Consider the following 20,148-nt stretch of genomic DNA (forward strand, 5'->3'; position numbering starts at 1 on the left):
ACTGACTCAAGAAGAAATAGAAAATCTGAATGTATGTATATCAATCAAGAATTAATTTAGTTATCAAACTTATATAATTGTTATGCATCCAGAAAAGAAATATCAAGAACTTTATACCAACAAAGATAACATTGTGGTAAACTCTGAGACATTTAAAAAAGAAATTGTACCAATACTCCTGAACCTATTTCAGAAAATAAAGGAAGAAGGAACACTTCTGAACTCAATTTATAAGGCCAGTTTTATCCTGATAGTTGAACGAGGCATTATGAAAAAAACTACAAACCCATGTCTCTCATGAACATAGAAGCAAAAGCCTTCACAAAATATTAGCAATAGAAAGGATAATACACTATAACCAAATGGGTATTTTTCTTTTAGCTTTATTGAGGTACAAGAAATATTTGAGTTATAAATATTAAGGACAAGTAAAAATTATATATATAGTATACAATATGTAATGTTTTGATATATATGTATACATTGTATATGATGACCACAATCAGGCTAATTAACATATCCATAATCTCACATAGTTATCTGTTTTCTGATAACATTTAAGACCTACTCTGTTAGCAAATTTCAAGTATACAATACAGTATTATTAAATATAATCATCATGCTGTACATTACCTCTCCAGAACTTATTCATCTTATAACAGAGTTTGTACCCTTTGGCCAACATCTCCCCATTTCTCCCAGACCCTGGCAACCACCGTTCTACTCTGCTTCTACTTTTTAAGATTCCAGTGTGAGATCATGCAGTATTTGTCTCTCTGTGACTGGCTTATTTCATTTAACATAATGTCCTTCAGATTCATTCATGTTGTGACAAATTGACAGCATTTCCTTCTTTTCTTAGGTTGAATAATATTTCATGTGTATACAGTCATCCATCGCTATCTGTAGGGGATTTGTTCCCCCTCCAGATACTAAGAGCCTTAGATGTTCAAGTCCCTTACATAAAATAGTGTAGTATTTGCTTATAACATATGCACACCCTCCCGTATATTTTAAATCATCTCCACCTTAGATTACTTATAATACCTAATATAAATGCTATATGAATAGTTATTATATTATTTGTATTTTATTGTTATTTTTTAAAAAAATATTTTTGATGTATGGCTGGTTGAGTACATGGATATGGAACTCCTGAATACAGAGGGCTATTTCTTTATTCACTCATCCATCAATGCACACTTAGGTTGATTAATATCTTTGCTATTGTAACTAATGCTGCATTGAACATGGGCATGACCAAATGGGTTTATCCCGGAATGCATAGTTGGTTTGACAACAAAAGTCAATTAATTTAGTTCACATATTAATTGAATAAATGGGAGGGGAAACCATATGATCATTTCATTTGTCAAAGAAAAGCATTTAACAAAATCTAATGTACTTTCATGGTAAAAACACTCACAAAGCTAGGAATAGAAGGGAATTTTCTCAGCCTGATAAAGAGCATATCAAAAACTATTAGCTAACATCATGCTTAATAGTGAAAGACAAGAACAAGATTGGAACAAGACAAGGATGCCTGCTCTCACCACTTTTCAGCATTGTACTAAATTTTCTAGCAAGGCAGGTAGGCAAGAAAAAGAAAAAAAGACATCCAGATTGGAAAGGAAGAGGTAAAACAGTTCGTTTGCAAATAAAATGACCTTACCTCTAGAACACCATAAGGAATCTCCAAAGAAACCTATTAGAGCTAATAAGTTCAGCAAGGTTGTAGGATACAGATAGATGTACAAAAATTTCACTGTATTTCTGTACACTAGCAGTGAGCAATCTGAAAATGAAATTAATAACATAATTCAAATTACAATAGGGGTGATGAAAATATTTTGGAATTTGATACTGGCAAGGCTTGCACAATTTCATGAATATACTGAGAACCACTGAATTGTATATATTAAAAGAGTAACATTTATGGTATGTGGCTTATACCTAAAATTTTTTTCTAGCTGTGTGAAAGAAGACTTGACTTGTATCCAGAATGTGTCAAAAATTCTTTTAACTCAAGTGTAAGAAAACAAAAACCCAACACAAAAGTGGGCAAAACACTTGAATAGATACTTCTTAAGAGAATATATATGAATGGCCAACAAGTAGATGAAAAGATACTCAACATCCTTGTTCATTAGAGAAGTACCAATTAATATCACAAGTGATAATACCAAGTGTTGGCGAGGATTTGAAGTCCTAGAAGTCTTATTCATTACTGATAGGAATGCAAAACGGTATAGTCAATTTGGAAAAAGTTTGGCAGTTTTTAAAAATATTAAGCATATGCTTACTATACAACCCAGCAGTTCTGCTAAGTATCAACTGGAAGAAATGAAAACATATGTCTACATTTAGACTTCTAAATGAATGTTCATAATAGCCAAATTCATAGTCAAAATCTGGAAACAACCATCAACATGTGAATGCATGAACAAAATGTGGTATAACATGAATGAGTCTCAAAATAAGTGAAAGAGGCCAGGTACAAAAGATTACATCCTGTATGATTTTAATAGTAGAAATATCAGTGGCTGTTTGGGTCCAAAGAGTAGGGGCCAGGATTGACTGCATAGGAACATAAGCAAATTTTAGGGCGTGATGGAATTATTCTAAAACTGTATTGTGATGGTGGGTGCATGACTATACATTTACCAAAATTCATTAAACTATACATAAAATGGTTGAATGTTATGGTATGTGGATTTATAGCTCAGTAAAGTTTTTAAAAATTCCTTCTTTGTTAAACTATATAAATGGAAGATTTGTAAATTTCTAGATATTTGAAAATTAACATGTTTCTCAGCCTGCATATAATTTTTCTTTTTCATCTGCATTTCTTCTTTGTAGCATATTTCAGAATTTTGTACTTAATGTGCATAATTAGTTTTGCAGACATTTGTTGAACGTCTGCTATGTGCCAGCATTAGGAGGACAGAGTTCCTACTTCCAGAGAACTCACAGTTTTATGGAGAAGGCAAATTTGATTTTAAAGCAATCATTAAAAAGTCAGGAAACAACAGGTGCTGGAGAGGATGTGGAGAAATAGGAACACTTTTACACTGTTGGTGGGACTGTAAACTAGTTCAACCATTGTGGAAGTCAGTGTGGTGATTCCTCAGGGATCTAGAACTAGAAATACCATTTGACCCAGCCATCCCATTCCTGGGTATATACCCAAAGGACTTTAAATCATGCTGCTATAAAGACACATGCACACGTATGTTTATTGCGGCACTATTCACAATAGCAAAGACTTGGAACCAACCCAAATGTCCAACAATGATAGACTGGATTAAGAAAATGTGGCACATATATGCCATGGAATACTATGCAGCCATAAAAAAGGATGAGTTCATGTCCTTTGTAGGGACATGGATGAAATTGGAAATCATCATTCTCAGTAAACTATCGCAAGAACAAAAAACCAAACACCGCATATTCTCACTCGTAGGTGGGAATTGAACAATGAGAACACATGGACACAGGAAGGGGAACATCACACTCTGGGGACTGTTGTGTGGTGGGGGGAGTGGGGAGGGATAGCATTAGGAGATATACCTAATGCTAAATGACGAGTTAATGGGTACAGCACATCAGCATGGCACATGTATACATATGTAACTAACCTGCACATTGTGCACATGTACCCTAAAACTTAAAGCATAATAATAATAAAATAAAAAAAAGTAATAGGAACATAAATGCAAGAATAAAAGTGTTTACAAGGTTTGAAGGACTAATTATATCTGAATGGAGCTGAGTGGTCTGAGGTTTCATTAAATGGTGTCTGTCAGGGAAGGCTTCCCTAGTGAGCTGGAATTTGGAGGATAATAGGAATTGATTCTGTGGACAAGGGAGAGTAGACACATTAGCTTCTTATGTGGTCTTTTGGTTAAAGAGGGATTGGGGAATATATTTCTGTGTTTCTAAGACTAATAAGCTTCTTTAAATATCAACTTTTAAGATATGAATTCTTGGTCACTGATATCTCTGGTACTTTTATTAGCAAATAGAGCTTTGGATTACCTGGCTCCTAACAATTCCACCCCCCTTTTTAAAACTGATTTTGTTTCACACTCATTCAAAGTCTAGGCACATTATTTAGTACTCTCCGTGAATTCCATATTTTTATTATTGTTCCTTATCCACACTGACAACCTAAATGTTTTAAACCAGAAATAACTTTCTCTTTGCCCCAAATTAACATTTGCTTTCATAGAGTAGCTAGGTTCTATAGAACCATTAGATATATAACAACTCTATTTAAAAAATAAATGTATAAAAGAAGCAGATGACATTTAGGAGTTATATTTCAAAGAGATGTATTTTGGGGATATTTAGATATAACAGCTAGGAACCGTTTTCTCTCTTGTTTCTCCTACTCCCTTCACTTTTTTTCAGTTGACTCAGTTAAGAAAGTTTTCTTATTGTCTCAAAGTAATTGATGAGGGTGACCTTTTATGTAATAGGAAATGTTCTTGATGAAATATTTTCAGAATTTCCTATTTCATGTCTAAAAGGAAGAAGAAGAATTTTCAGTTCTTGCCAGCTGCCTGGGACTTCTGCCAACGTTTTACCAAACAGAACATCCATTCATCAGTGCCTCCTGTCTGGATTGGCCAGTTCCAGCATTTGATATTATAACTCAGTGGTGTTTTGAGATAAAATCATTTACTGAAAGACATGCAGAACAAGGAAAGGTATGTTAAAAGAGTTGTACTAGCTTGTCACAGTGGTGATATGCTAATAGGTAAGAGAATAATGAAGACTGTTAAATTTTAGGTCATCTGTTTTTGACAGCAATTATAAAACTTGATTAAATTGAAAAAATTGTTTACTTATGTAGATTGTATTTATAATGGAAGAAATATTTCAGCTAACAAAGGTAAGGCATTAGTCAATACTTTTAGTTTGTTTGGGGTCAGCAGATTTTTATTGAATACCTTAAGTAATCATAGGATTAGACTTGGTAGATACAAAGGAATTTTAAGGTAGACAAGGAATTTACATTTTTGTTTGAAGAACTGGCTTATATTTTTAAAACAAATTGGACTAGCAAATCTAAAAGATCATGTCTTTAACTTTAAAATTTGTTGGGCCTATGCTACCAGCTCAGCTAGTTAAAGGGTTTGTATTGAAGATAAGTAGAGTGGGAACAGCAGTGAGTGGCTGTGTATGCCATGGTTGGAGGCTCAGAATTCTAGAACTACAGTTTTTAAAAATTGAATAATGTGATGAAAGTAGTATTTTGGGGAGTAATTCTGGTGTCTTTTTAGTGGATAAATTAAAGTAAGGATAAAGGGAAGCCAGAAAATATTTAGGTGGTGAAAAAAATCTAGACTCTTTTTCTGATTGTAAAACTTGGAAAGTAACTAATGTAAGAGACATTTGAGAAAAATATAGGACTTGGTGACCAGATGTACATGACTTTAAGATCTTGAATGCCAATCATTAGGAGAGTAGTGTCTAGTATATACAGCTACAGTAGGAACATGCGGCTGCTTAAACACATTGCTGATGCCCCATTGCCTATGGAAGAAGGTACGGACTCCTTGCATGGCACTCAAGGATCTTCACCATCTTGCTTGCCTTTCCATCTCATCGTATAGCCTTCCTCTGCCATTACCTTGCTCAAATCACAAAAGAATGTTTCATAAGTATGCTATACATTTTTAAACTTCTAGAACATTACTTATTGCTGTTACTAAAGCAACCTTCCTACCCTTCTGTTGAATTAATAATCACTGTTTGCTAAGTAACATTTACCTTTGCTAAGATAAATGTGACTTCCTCCATGAAGATTTGTCTGATAGTCCATCTTCCTTACATCCTAATCCCTTTTTTTTCTGTTGTTCTGTAAGGCTGTACTTTTGTGACTGTCTCTAACAGTTGCCATGTTCATTACATTTGTTTCTTTAATGTATCTGAATGCGGGCTCCACGAAGCAGAAATTGTTTCTTATTTATCCCCGCTTTCTAGAAAGTGCCTCATATATACTAGTCACCTAATATATATTTGTAGAACAATTAAGTTGTGGGGTGGTGTCTTTGGCAGAAATAGAACGTATTAAAGGGGAGCCAAGTTTCAGGGAAAATGAGAATTTTAATTTTGAACATCAAAGGGACAATAAAAAATTAATATTTCAGATGGATGTGTCAGACTAGGTTTCATTTTTAAAACATTGGAGTGAATAATAAAAGATGAGCATAAGTTATAAATGTCTCTGCTTTTGTTCTTTTCCATTTTTTGCTGAAATCCTTAAAAAGATGCTATCTATCTCATTTTATACCCTTTTTTTAAAAAAAAAAAGGAAAGGGAAATTCAAGTTAATTGAATCTTGCATATTACATATACAAATATCTTCCTGTCTAGTAATTTCTTTATTCACAGAGCATATAGCAATAATTTGACATCATACTTTGATGTCTGAAAACCTATGCAGGATGACATGGAGTAAGAGATGGGTATAATTGTAGAACCAAGGCAGGGAAAAAAGTGATGAGCACACCCAGAGTTTGTCTGTCTTCATACGAGCCGTAGGTTAAAATCAAGCCTACATTTTAGATGAATGATTATTGTATGTATGCTGATGGAAAATAAGAATTTATCATTTAAAAATATTTAATCTTTTCATATAATTAGGTGATAATTATTGTAGAGGCAGTGTAGTAGACATTTGATTAATTTATTAATTTATGCTAACGCAGAATTTTTGCCAGTTATGTAAGTACACCACCATTTGACCTGTATTCCCCCTTGTGTCCCTGCTCCACTCTTGTGTTCCTAACCCTGATCCTGACCCTAGGTCAACCAGATTCTCTTTCTCAGGAATGTTAAATCTGTATAGAGAGACTTAGCAGGGTAAATGGTGACAGGAGCTGTATAGTCCAACAGTACTACCCTTGAAAAACTGTCTGTGAATTACTACTTCTGAATTTTTTTATCAGTTAAGATTGTTTGGGAACAACAACTGATTTAAAATAAGGAAAACCAAAGCAAACTATGACAGAAAAAAAAAAAACAACAGGATTCATTGGAAGCATACTTGGTAACCTGCAGAATTGAAGAGCTTAACTGTCATCGCTTGGGAAGAAGAGAAACCACAAAGATCTCTGCTCTGTTTTCTCTGAAGTGCTGCCACCAGATAACTAAGCTTCAACCATTTTCCTTCCTTTAATTTGCATGCTCAAGGTTCAGATTCCTGGGAGAGAGAACCTGGTTGGCCTAACTGTTGTAATACGTATACCCCAGTGGTGGGGCAGGATCTTGTGTTGGGGACAGCCCCATCAGAACTGTACGGAGCAAGAAAAGGGGTTATTTTCCAAAAGAACTTATAATGTTATTAATATAAGAAAGCAGCAAAGGATGCTAGGAGGATTTAAAAAACAAACTGGTGGCCGACTACTTTCACATCTTACCTGCCTGGCTCATACACACCCTTCTTCTCATTCACAGTTTCATGTCTGCTGTTGAAAATGATGTAACCATTTTACTTATGACTGCAAATGCATCTGTGACTTTCCCAAATAAGCAACCTGATGTCACATATAGTCCTTACATCATCAGGCCTCTCTGCATCCAGTAGCTCTGAGAGATGTCCATTGTTCCTCTCATTTGTACTCACACCCAGATGGTCTGGAAAATTTTAATTAGTACCTGCTCACCCTGAATTCAATAGTAAGAGAATGAAAATGTTGCAAAGATATATGATACAGTAAGCAAGATTTGCAAGTAGTCATAAAGCTGCAGCTAATATACAGTCAAATATATATGACTTTCTTCTTTTACCATCTGTGATCCAGCACACCTCAACTGATGATTGGATTTGTTTGAGCAAGGATGTGATACCAAACTTTATTCTGAGAGGGCTGAGCTTCTGGCGATTGGTCCTGTCTTTGTTTCTATAAGGCTGTAATCATTCTGTGTTAAATTTCTGCCTTTCAAGCTTGGTCTATGGTAGGGGTGGTGGTAGGGGTTTTTAAGTTCCAAAATATTGCTCTATCAATTGTATGGCAATATTTTTATTCTTCTTGATAGTCATGGTCAATCCCTCCAGGCAATGCGATAAGCCACCCTTGTGATGTTATAAACTGTACTAGAGGATAGACAAGTACATAGCTTGTAAATCCGCAGAAGAGTCCAGAATAGCAGTGAAGCAGAAATTTAAGACCGCATTTTTTTTTCCATTTTAATGTTTACGATTTAATAAATCTCTTGATTGCAGACATGTAAGGCTGTTTGGTAGTATTCAGAAACATCACAGTAATGGCAATTTTTTCAGTTGGTGTGTAGTCTTCAATAAATATCTATGAAAGTGCTGTCAGACCAGTAAGACTGCATTTATACATCCAGCATTTTCAGGATTGTTGGTAACCACAGCCTATTTTCCCCAAATAACCTTGCCTCCTTGTGTCACAAGGCCCAACTCACATTCACCTCAGTAACAGTACCTTTGGTAATAACATCCAAAGTTATATACATTGGGAATGAGGGACTCTTCTTTACACCAAGTATTGTTAGGCAAAAGGTAGCTTTCAGTTCAGGATGTGTTACATGGGCTTTCTTGAAACGCAAGCCCATTGGCCTGATGAATCTTCCATAGATAAGTAGTTTTCTTATAAAGCCATCTCCAACAAAGCAGACTTTAGTAACCAGCCTCTTCCATGCCTTCGTCTTTCTCTTTCCTGTTGGAATAACTTTGAGACAGAGTCTCACTCTGTTGCCCAGGCTTGAATGCAGTAGAGCGATCTTGGCTTACTGCAACCTCTACCTCCTGGGTTCAAGTGATTTTCCTGCCTCAGCCTCCTGAGTAGCTAGGATTACAGGCGCCTGCCACGATGCCCAGCTAATTTTTGTATTTTTAGTAAAGACAGGGTTTCACCATGTTGCCCAGGCTGGTCTTGAACTCCTGACCTCAAATGATCTGCCTACCTTGGCCTCCCAAAGTTCTGGGATTACAGGCATGAGCCATTGCACCTGGCCCTGTTCAAATAACTCTTAACACTTCTGTGTCTCCCTGGGCAAGTTACATTTAGACAGAGGGACTTTCCATTTTCCTGCTTTCTCTTTTCATTTCGGCTTAATCATACTGGGAAGTACGTTAGCTTGAGGATTCCCTCTCTGTCCAGCAGATAGGCAGGTACTGCTCCCTGTGGAGTCTTTCTTTTGTTTGGTGTTTCTCTTTTCATGCATCTTGATGGTCTTTTTCATTTGTATTTTCTCAGCATGGTGCTGTTTAAGATAAAGCTTAGCCTTCAGACCAATCATTTTCTTTGACTTCTTTGAATGTTCATAAGCCTCTCAACTTTCCTTCTTTCCCTTTTTCTCATGGTAATCCAAATGATATCCATGGCATTTACAGTGTAATTCAATATATTTGATCTGTGGCATGGCACAGGCGCAGCCCCTGGGGTGCGAAAATGCTCTCAATTTTTGGGTCTCAGAGACCCACGAGTGAACTCCACACAGGCCGCAACAGGAAAGGCAAGACCGAATTTTAGGTGTAATCATGAGAGGTGTTACAGCTGTTAAATACTTTCCACCTCTTGTTTCCCATACATATGCATTCCAATTGTGAAAAAGGTCACCCATATATACTGGTTGCTGTTTAGAGCATACACATTCTGTAGGTGATTTCTTCCAGCTGGTGCCATCTAAAAGTTTGTAAATTTCATGAATTTCATAATTTTTGTGGCACTGAAAAAATCAGTTTTGTAGTTCATGAGTTAAAATACCACAGCTTTTTTCAGATGATTGAATATATGTTAAGATCAGTGAATTCCATGGACATCCACCTGTTGCCTTACATCTCTCTTCATGAGGGAAATTATTGGAGGTAATGTGCTATGGGCTACTGGATAACATGCAGCCTAACCTATAATAAGTGTCAAGTTCAGTGAGGACAAATTGTTATCCCTTCCCTTTAATGGAAGGGTTCCACTGTAATCAACTCATTACAGAATGTGCCATCCTTGGAGTCCAGGGTTGGGTGCTGAGTATTGGCAAATGATGTATTGTATACTGTTCTTATCATTGCTTCCATGGACACTTAATCCATGAACTTGTTGATGAGGAACAAGCTAGCTTAGTTACTCCACTGATTTAGGTGGATTATGGCTGCATGTAGGTAATGTGAGATGATCTCCATTTAAATTGACTATTACTTACAGTTTCTTAAGATAATAGACTCACTCTACATTTTATCTTTTTTAAGTGTGAATGGAGTAGCATCTAGAAAAATTTAGTGCTGCTGCCAGTATTTTTATACAGCTGCAAATAGTTAATAAAGCATACCCTTCAGGGAAATTTAACTAATTTGACAATTTTTTTATTCTTATAGCAAGACATTTATGAAAAGAATTGTAGCCCAGCACTTATGGATATAAAAGATCTTAACAGCTTGAGGTGCAGTGAATTGTACATACTCTAGGAAAGCAATTCTACATTATAAAGTATTAAAGTAGAAAAAATGAGTTATAACCATGATCTGCCCTAAAGAAAAAGCTAAAGAATTGTTTGAGAATGATCAAAACTTGGTTTTAAAAAATACGTAACTTTTAAAAACCTTTGCACTATGCATGTTTAAAGTCAAATACAATTAGATGTATTTTCCCTGCATGCTTAGAGATGGTGTTTTTCTTTTAAAGTAATAACAAGTTTAAATGTTTTAAGGTGCTTAATCTAAAAAATTAAATCATACTGTAATTGGAAACTATAATACATTAGATAATGGTAACTGTTGAACTACTATTTTAGTCATGTATAAAATGGAAATGAGAGGAGTGTTAATAAAGAAAATAAGCCACATTCTTGGAGGCAGATTTTTCTTTCTGTAAAAATACATTTAAAAAATATATCGTGTTAGTGACTTAAATACATAAAACTAATGAATATTTTTGGATAATGTTTTAGGCCTTGCTTATCCAAGAATCAAAATGGAAATTACCACACCTACTACAGTTGCCTGAGAATTATAACACCATTTTTCAGTACTACCACAGAAAAACCTGTAGTGTCTGCACCAAGGTTCCTAAAGATCCTGCTGTTTGCCTTGTGTGTGGTACTTTTGTATGCCTGAAAGGACTTTGCTGCAAGCAACAAAGTTACTGTGAATGTGTACTGGTAAGCAATAGTAGATAATACAAAATTTATGAAAACACAGATCTCATATCACAAAATATGGTCAAGCCATCTCTTCATATTAACTACTCTTTGAATTAAGTATATAATACATATAGGGATTGTGTGTGTTTTTTAATCCAGTAGAAGAGTAAAAAAAGAAAGTCTTTGAGGCTTTAAGTGAGTAAATCCTTCCTTAAGTACAATTCTAGTTCTCCTTTCATCTACTATCCCTTTAATGGTATGTACTTTGGAATGTGCTGTGAAACAGAAGTCATCTGTGCTGTTGAAGATACTAGACTCTGAATTAGGTTGGCTCTTAATTGCTTTACTAGATATTCCTTACCCAGATACCTCCTAATGTATTAATAATAAAGTGTTAGGAATGGAGTTATAAGTTTAACTTAAATGAAATCTTACTATTTTAAAATCACTGTATTATTTAGAAGGCATTAAGATATTCTTGATTTTATTATAAAGCCTATTTGATTATGAAGTTCATTAATATATTTTTAATTTTTTAGCACTCTCAGAACTGTGGTGCAGGAACAGGTATTTTCCTTTTGATCAATGCATCGGTAATTATCATCATTCGAGGTCACCGCTTCTGCCTCTGGGGTTCCGTGTATTTGGATGCTCATGGAGAGGAAGACCGGGATCTTAGGTTAGATGTTCATGGATATATCCAGGTGTTTTATTGAAATTTGGTCAGTGAAAACCAATATGCTATTCCTGGCTTTGTAATTACAATTTTTTTAATATTAAGAAATTCTGACAGTCATTAATTTAGAGCTATTTCTAGTTTTTGAGCTATTGTCCCTATCAATATGTTGAGGAAACATGAAATACACCAAATTACCATGTGAGGTTTTTGCCACAAAGAATCCGTTGGCCAGGCCCAGTGGCTCACACCTGTAATCTCAGCACTTTGGGAGGCTGAAGCAGGATTGCTTGAGCCCAGGAGTTTGAGACCAGCCTGGACAACATAGTGAGACCTCATCTCTACAAAAAAATAAAAATAAATAAGCCAGGTGTGGTGGTCATACACCTGTGGTCCCAGCAACTCGGGAGGAGGTGGAAGGATCGCTTGAGCCCAGCAGGTGGCGGCTGCAGTGAGCTGTGATCGTGCCACTGCACACCAACCTGGGCAACAGAGAAAGACTGTCTCAAAAAAGAATCTAGTAAAAAAAGAAATGTGGTACGTGTGGTGGCTCACGCCTGTAATCCCAGCACTTTGGGAGGCCGAGGTGGGTGGATCACTTGAGGTCAGGAGTTCGAGACCAGGCTGGCCAATATGGTGAAACCCCGTCTCTACTAAAAATACAAAAAATTAGCCAGGTGTGGTGGTGGGCCCCTATAGTCCCAGCTACTCGAGAGGCTGAGGCAGGACAATGGCATGAACTCGGGAGGCGGAGCTTGCAGTGAGCCAAGATCGTGCCACTGCACTCCAGCCTGGGTGACAGAGTGAGATTCCGTCTCAAAAAAGAAATAAGTAAATAAAAAATAAAAAAATAAAAAAGGAGGCAGGCATGGTGGTGAGCACCTGTAATCCCAGCTACTCGAGAGGCTGAGACAGGAGAATTGCTTGAACCCAGGAGGCGGAGGTTGCACTGCGAGAGACTGTCTCAGAAAAAAAAGAAGAAAGAAATGCATGTGAAATCTTCCTTGCATGATGTTAATACTTTTTTTTTCTTTTTGTTCTAGGCGAGGCAAACCTCTCTACATTTGTAAGGAAAGATACAAAGTTCTTGAGCAACAGTGGATTTCTCATACTTTTGATCACATCAATAAAAGATGGGGTCCACATTACAATGGGCTGTGACTCTCCACCTCAGCATTGCATCGTATCATCATTTTCGCTACGAATTTATTTTTCAACAATAAGCTTTAACTTAATTTGGGGGATTAACACTTTTGCTGAGGGAGAAAAAGAAAACATACATTATGAAGCCTTTCCAAAATTAGGTGCTTGGTAATCACGTTAATGGTATTTTTTTTTTTTTTAATATCTGGAGAACATTAATAACAAGTTAAATTATTCTTTAGTGGTCATTTTTTAAGTGCACAATTAATAAGAAGCACAACTTGTTCACAAACTCATTCAGAAATGATTCTCCCAACAATGCATATCAGCTATTCATTGATACTTAGAGTGGGTGTGATTTATTTGACATTTTACTGCTTCTTTCTGTCTGTGTGTTTTAATTTGCATCTGCCAAGCATAATGCATCTTTTTTCCTCTGCCATTCTTGTGTTGATTTGAGAATTTTTCTGTATGTAATTAGAAAAAAATGTAAAACATGATTTATGTGAAATACTGTATAGTAAAAGTTGGTCTAATAGTAGAACTTTAAAATTTTTTCTTATTGTGAGGAATCTGTTAAAAGTTTAAGGCTTTGCTGAAAACTGAATTCATTCTCAGGAATTTCATAAATCTTCTCCCCAGGTAAATAATTGAAATAGCTGTAAAATAAGTAGATAGCTGCTGTTAATATAATACAGTACATTTTGGGGGGCATATGTGTGGTTGGGGGGTCCTTAAAAATCAAAATTTGCCATTTCAGTTGGACGAATTACTAGAGGTAATAACAAATCTTACTATAAAATCAAGAGGTTTAAGAACATACACTGGGCAGATGTTGATTCCGTGCATGCCCACCTTTTATTACCAAACAAGGTTTTGTTTATATGATTGTATTAGAAATGCTCAGACTTCCCCAGAAATGAACCATAAATTTTGGAACTTCCTTTCAGCTCAAGAGGTTCAGCTATATTGTATTTGTGCAGTGTAATCACTACTATTTCTGCTCGGTTTCCTAAAAGGAAAAAAAAAGGCGCAGTGGTGATGACCCTCATGAATGAGCCATGCTTCTGCCTTCTTCTTAGAAACTGCTGTGAAAAACAATTTATGTTTGCAGGGTTTAAAAATCAGTAAAAATGGGAATGATTGAGCTAAAACCCACTCTATGAGAAGGAAGATTACTGAAAAGCATGTGACATATTGCTACAAAGATTTTTTTTCCTAAATGATTGAGTAATTGAATGATTATTTAATATATAGTGCTATCAAGCAATCCCTGGTACTTTGGACTTCCATGGCTTGTTATATAAAATTACATTTTTACATATAAAAATAAACTAAACAAATCTAATGATAAAATATAAAAATAATGTCAGATCCATGTTCTAAAAAATTTTTGTAATGACATGACATTACAAGAGTATAAAAATGGACATTAAATGATGGCCTTGCATTAAAATATGGAAAGCAGAGCAGTACATATTCAAATGTATTCAGAAAGTCAAAAGATTACCTATAGTTCTACAATAAAATACATGGAAATAGCTTGCTATTTTTATATACATTTCCAAAATATTAAGATAACTTTCTGTAAGAGTCAATGATTCTGTTCGACTAAATAGCTGTCCTTTCCAACACATTGCTACTTTTTTAAATACTGTATCATAAGTTCAGCCTGTCATACTTTTTGCATTGATCATTATGAATACCAGACCATTTGTAAGTGTGGTTGAAGAGCAAAATGCTAATTGACATCTCTAGTAAATACTGTTACAGGATTCATGAACTTGAATAATTCTACAGTTTGAAACTCCGATGCTATATATACATGGTATAATGTATTCAGACTTTGATTACTACTTATTTAAAATGGAATGTTTTATGGTTGTGCATATGGATGTGAAGTGAAAATATTAGCCTTAACTTTAAAATTTGGGTGTTTGATAGTGTTTATTTTGATATTGGTGAATTAGTCACCAGTAAATTTTAAAAAAGCACTTGGTTGAAAATTGTACTTGAATACATACATGCATGCTGCTAAACTAGAACTTTAATTTTTCCCCATAACTTTTATAAGTCCCATTTATAAACCCACTTTTAAAAATAACAGGTCCAAGTTAGAGTGATGTGTGTATATTATTCAAAAAAATGTACTGGTGTGATATCTTGTATGAATGATCATTTAAATACAGTACATTACTGTAGAAGCTAAATTGATCTTTATAATTAAGCAGAAATTACAAAACTAGGAATAATCAACATTGTAAGATATGTTAATAAAAACCTGCTGTCATTTGGTTTGTGAAAGGTCCTTAAAATGTTTACTGCTTACATGTTTTTTTTTCCCCCAAAGATACTGATAGTAATATATGTGAGTGAACATGGCTGAAAAGATCAAAGCATAACATAATTAGTAGTTGCTTTAGGGTGGAGTAAGTGTAAAGGGTTTGCTTTGCTTTTTTTCTTTTATTTGCAGAGTGAGTTCTTGCTTCTTCAGTCCTTGTCTCATAATCAATGCACACTCTTTGCTAAGTGTGTGTGTTTGGTAGGGGGAGAAGGAAATGGGTATGTAGATCTGAGGAATTGTGGTCTCTGTTCTTTTCTGAAAGTTCCCAGCCAGACTTCAGAAATGTTTAGTGCTTTATGAGAATGTTGATTTTGAGTGGTTTGCATTCTTGTTTGAATTGACAGTCCTCACCCCTACCTCTCCATCCTGAAGCTCACCAGCCATTTATCAGCTAGCAGTCCATTTCTCTTCAGACCTTTCTCTGTTTTATGTATTCCGATATTTACTGATTTCTGTGACTTAGAAAAAGATGCTGACTAAAAGCACTGAAGGCTTAGAGGAAACAGCAATATGGGAAGAGATGTGGTCTAAGACTCTCTCTATTATCTCCAGGATTCTAATTGCTGACTCTCAAATGGCTGTTGATGGCTTATATTTGAGATCATATTTGGGGTTGGGGGAGACACAAAGCATGGTTTTAACCACTAGAATCAAATCACCGAGAGAAGATGAATTCGTTGGTGAGGATGCCTGATGATTGATGATTGTGGGAGAGCAGATGACTTATGACTGTGTCTGAGTCCCATTCACAGCACATAGTTCTTTCCTCTGCCTTATGATCTGGCTAGATGATATCAAGCACTGCTTAGTTCAACAGGGATGAGCTGGAGGGGGCAAAACAGCAACATGATCACTTCTCTATTTATGACACTTCAAGCTCCCTATTAATTAGGCATATCAGGTATGGAAGAGCTATGACCTGCCATCTTAGTGTACAGTACATGTAGTGGAATGAATGTGACTTCAGCTGATGCAACACAGTGAAAACACACAATGGAACCTTGTGTAGAGCTGCCTTTGTGCAAGTTAAATTAATGTAAGATGTGACAGTACCAAAATCAGTGAGGTAGAGCCCAAGAGCAGACCAGAAGGAGTGGGGTCAAGAGCACAGATAAAAGCTTCAGGTTGAGGGGAAAAGATACAAGAGAAAAGGAAAGAAAGTCTAGAGCAAAATAAGAGGATTTGTGTCTGATTCCCTCTTCTCTTGGTGACAAAGGAGCAGGATCATGTACCGAGAGTGAACAGGCCTAGCATATCTGGGGGCTTGAGATAAATGGCAAAAGCTTAGACATATGCTAGGAGAGAGAATAGGCCAGAAATAAGGGGAAGCACCACTGAAGTTATATTGACAGCCAAGTGGGGTTAGAAAACCTAAGTTTAATGGAGCCAGTTAGAAAGATTCTGTAACTTTGTGGAGCCCCTGAGTTTAGCAGCTTAGGACCTGAAGGATAGAAATTAGACTGCTAAATTAACTGGGGTTTGGAGACACAGATACAAAATGTAAAGGATGCAATGTAAGTTAAGAGAATTAGGGGTGCTGGTTGAAATGAGTGTGGGGTTCATGTTGGATTTGTAGGGGCGTAGGATTGGAAGACAATAAGATTTAGTAAGACAATGAACTCTTTCAAAGTTTTCTTTTGAACTTATGCAAAATTGCTGCAATGTTGAAGCATTTAAATTCGTTTATTTAGTAAATATTTATTGCACTCCTCCTGTGTACCAAACACTATGATAAATACTGGAAATACAGTGGAAAAGAAGTCAGATAGTCCCTTCTCTCACCTCGCTTTCTGTATGATTAGTGTTACAAATGGTATGTGTGTTTGGAGGAGAAGAGAAGTAGAGGAGAAGGTGCTATAGATGGACCCTCTAAACCAGACTTGGGTGTATGAGGAGGCTTCCAGTGGGGAGAGATGATGATTCCCAAATATTGTGTAGGTGATATCTGGATGAAACAAGTGTGGAGAGTAGTGATTCAGGCAGGCATAGAGAATATTGTTTGCAAAGAGTTGAGAGAGCACTTGTGGATGTGGAAGGGAATCATTTTGACTGTAAGCATAGGTGCTTTTGAGAGGTAAAATCTAAATTACAAAGAGTTTTGTAAGCCATGCTGAGGGTTTTAGACTTTTTTAGAGAGCAATGGGAAGGCATTTTAGGGCTTTAGATAGTAGAGTGACATCAGATTTGCATTAGAAAAGTCAACCTGGCTGCACTCTGGAGAAAAATCCACTAGAGTGGAGAAACCTGCCAGGCATCTGTTGAAAGACTCCAGATAAAACATGATAGTTGGCTCAAGTAGGGGAGTTGTGGTCGGGACAGAGAGATGTGGACAGTATCTGAAGAGAGTTGACAGAATGCAGTAACATAAGGGACGGCCAAGAATATTGAGTGCCTAAGGTGTGCCAGATACTAAAGTAAGTTATAGGAATCCCACGTTGAACAAGACAAAGGGTCAGTGTCTGCCTACAGTCTGGTGGAAAACAACACTGATTATGTGATTACAGTTCAATAGGATGTTATCAGCAAGTTAGTCTATAGGAATCAGTAGACTCGTTTAGTTTGGGAAGTTCACAGGTTACATGGAAGAAATGATGTTTAAGCCGAGACCTGCCTGAAAAAGTGAGCTAAGTGAAGGAGGGAATGGGGGAGGGCATTCTAAAGAGTGCAGCACATAGACCCTGAAATAAGAATAAGCAGGGTTGCACTCAGGAAACTAAAGGAAGTACAGTATGGTTGAAGCATAGAAAGCAGAAGAGCATGTGGTAAGAGCTGGTGCAGGAACAATAGGCAGGAATCAGATCATGGCTTCTTGAGTAGTGTTACGGATGTTGGGCTTTGTGGCCTCTGTTTTGGTTATTGCCTCAGTTTAGAGCAGAGGTCAGCAAACCTTTTCTATTTTGGTTATTGCCTCAGTTTAGAGCAGCAGTCAGCAAACCTTTTCTATAAAGGGCCAGATGGTTTCTGTCACAACTGTTAATCTCTGCCAGTATAATACAGAAGCATCCTAGATGTACACACACACACACACACACACACACATGCATATGGATGTGTATGTGTGTGTGTGAATGGGCATGGCTGTGTTCCAATAAGACTTAATTCACAAAAGCAGGCCGTAGGCCAAGAGAATGAGAGGAGGGGAACAGGAACATTTGGAAAAACCATTCAGGAGGGTAACTCAGTAGCCAGAGGAGAGATGAAGCTGGTGTATGATGTATACTAGGGCAGTGACAGAAACCACTTATGTTCCGGCCTGATGGTTGGTTGTGTTATTTCATGAGCTAGAATCAACTTTATCCAGGTATAAAGTTGAACGTGATATGTACAGATTTTGACCAGTTGAAAGTGAGGCTTTTGTGAGTCATCCAAATGGGGATGTGATAATTGATGGGTTTGAAGGGTAGATGCTCAGGGGAATCATCATCAACAAATTGTAACTGAAGCCATGGGAATGGATCTCATCCAGAGAGAAAAGGGCCTATGGTAATACCCTTAAATACTATCTTCATTTAGAGGACAAGCAGAAGATGGTTAGCCTAAGGACAAGATTTATGAGAGACGCAGATAGGAAGGGGAAAATTTGGAATGTGAAATCCTAGAAGGAATGATGTTTTTTTTTTAAAAAAGGAACCAGTCAACAAGTGTCAAGTTCTGTGGAGAGGTTAAGAGCCAAAATGTATTCATTGGATTTTGTGACAAAGGAGGCAGTTGATATCCTTGATGAGGATAGTTTTGGTGACGTGGTTGGGGTAGAAGCCAGAACATGGCTTTTGGAGGTTACAAAGTAGAAAATTTGACAATAAAGTGGAGGAGTAGAACACACATTTCCTTACTCTCCCTGGCATGGTCAGGACTTCTGCAGGACACCTGGACGTGTTTGCACCAGAACCTACTTCTAATTAGATGTTGTGTTTAGTCCGATGGTATTGTTTACCATTTGAGTTACTTCTCCTTACATGAGTATATCAATTAGGAATGTGTCCTGTTTCAAGCCACAGAAAACCTGACTAAGAAATGGCCTAAAGAAGTAAGGAGTTTATTAGTTTCAGGCAAAAGAAAGGCTGAGGCAGACATACGAGGAAGGGGCTGCGGCTCAAGGGAATCAATATGGATCTCAGCTTCTCTTGTTTTCCTTTTCCATACCATTAGATTATAGGTTTTATCCTCATGGCTGCAAGATGGCTGCTAATATCCAGGCTGCTATGAGGATGAAAGCGAGATAGTAGCTCACCTCATTTTCCAGGCAGGATAAAAGCACATGGGCCAAAAGCCTTTTCCTAAGCCTTTATCCTGTGCTCAACAAGAGAAGCCCTTTCCTGGTGCACTTGTACATACATCTCATTAGTCAGTAATGGTAGGTGGCCGCTACAAAACGCGAGGAACTCTGGAGGGGCCGTTTTGGGGGGGGGGGGAGTTTTAGCTTGCGAGCTGCTGTGCTAGAGGAATCCAAAGGCAAAAAGGATTGTGAGTGGCTTTTTGGTGGCTAATTCAATATCTGCCACACTTTGGTTTCTTATCTGTGCAATGGAAACAATAGCTGATGTGATTAAATGAACATAGACACTGTTGCTTCCAGTAGTGGCAGAGTAAGTGATTCAGACTGTATTAGTTGTCTATTGCTGTGTTTCAGATTACTATAAAACATAATACCATGAAACAGTACACATTACATCACAGTTTCTGTGGATCAGGAATCCAGGAGCAGCTTAGCTGGGTGATTCTGGCCCAGAGTCTTTTACAAGACTAAATTAAGGTGTTAGCCACGGCAGCAGTCATCAGAGGCTTGATCGGGGTTGGAGAATCTGTTTCTAAACTCACTCATATGTCTGTTGGCCAGAGACTTCAGTTTCTCGCCATGTGGGCCTCTCCA

General features: G+C 36.8%; 1 protein-coding gene and 1 pseudogene across 3 annotated transcripts in view; one reads left to right on the forward strand and one right to left on the reverse strand.

Annotated features, from left to right (window-relative positions):
* The window catches only part of UBR3 (ubiquitin protein ligase E3 component n-recognin 3), a 268,208-nt gene extending 251,757 nt beyond the window's left edge, over positions 1-16,451 (forward strand). For all 3 annotated transcript variants that reach the window (XM_034954464.3, XM_034954467.3, XM_034954465.3), the window contains exons 36-39: positions 4,533-4,712; positions 10,924-11,133; positions 11,655-11,794; positions 12,835-16,451. In XM_034954464.3, the coding sequence (XP_034810355.2) occupies positions 4,533-4,712; positions 10,924-11,133; positions 11,655-11,794; positions 12,835-12,952 (648 nt within the window). In that variant the 3' untranslated portion in view covers positions 12,953-16,451. The remainder of the gene's footprint in view (positions 1-4,532; positions 4,713-10,923; positions 11,134-11,654; positions 11,795-12,834) is intronic.
* LOC100978065 (ribosome biogenesis protein NSA2 homolog) lies at positions 4,724-9,402 on the reverse strand (annotated as a pseudogene).
* Positions 16,452-20,148: the final 3,697 nt, after the last annotated feature.

This window comes from Pan paniscus, chromosome 13 (assembly GCF_029289425.2).
Source record: "Pan paniscus chromosome 13, NHGRI_mPanPan1-v2.0_pri, whole genome shotgun sequence".
Classification (NCBI taxonomy): domain Eukaryota; kingdom Metazoa; phylum Chordata; class Mammalia; order Primates; family Hominidae; genus Pan; species Pan paniscus.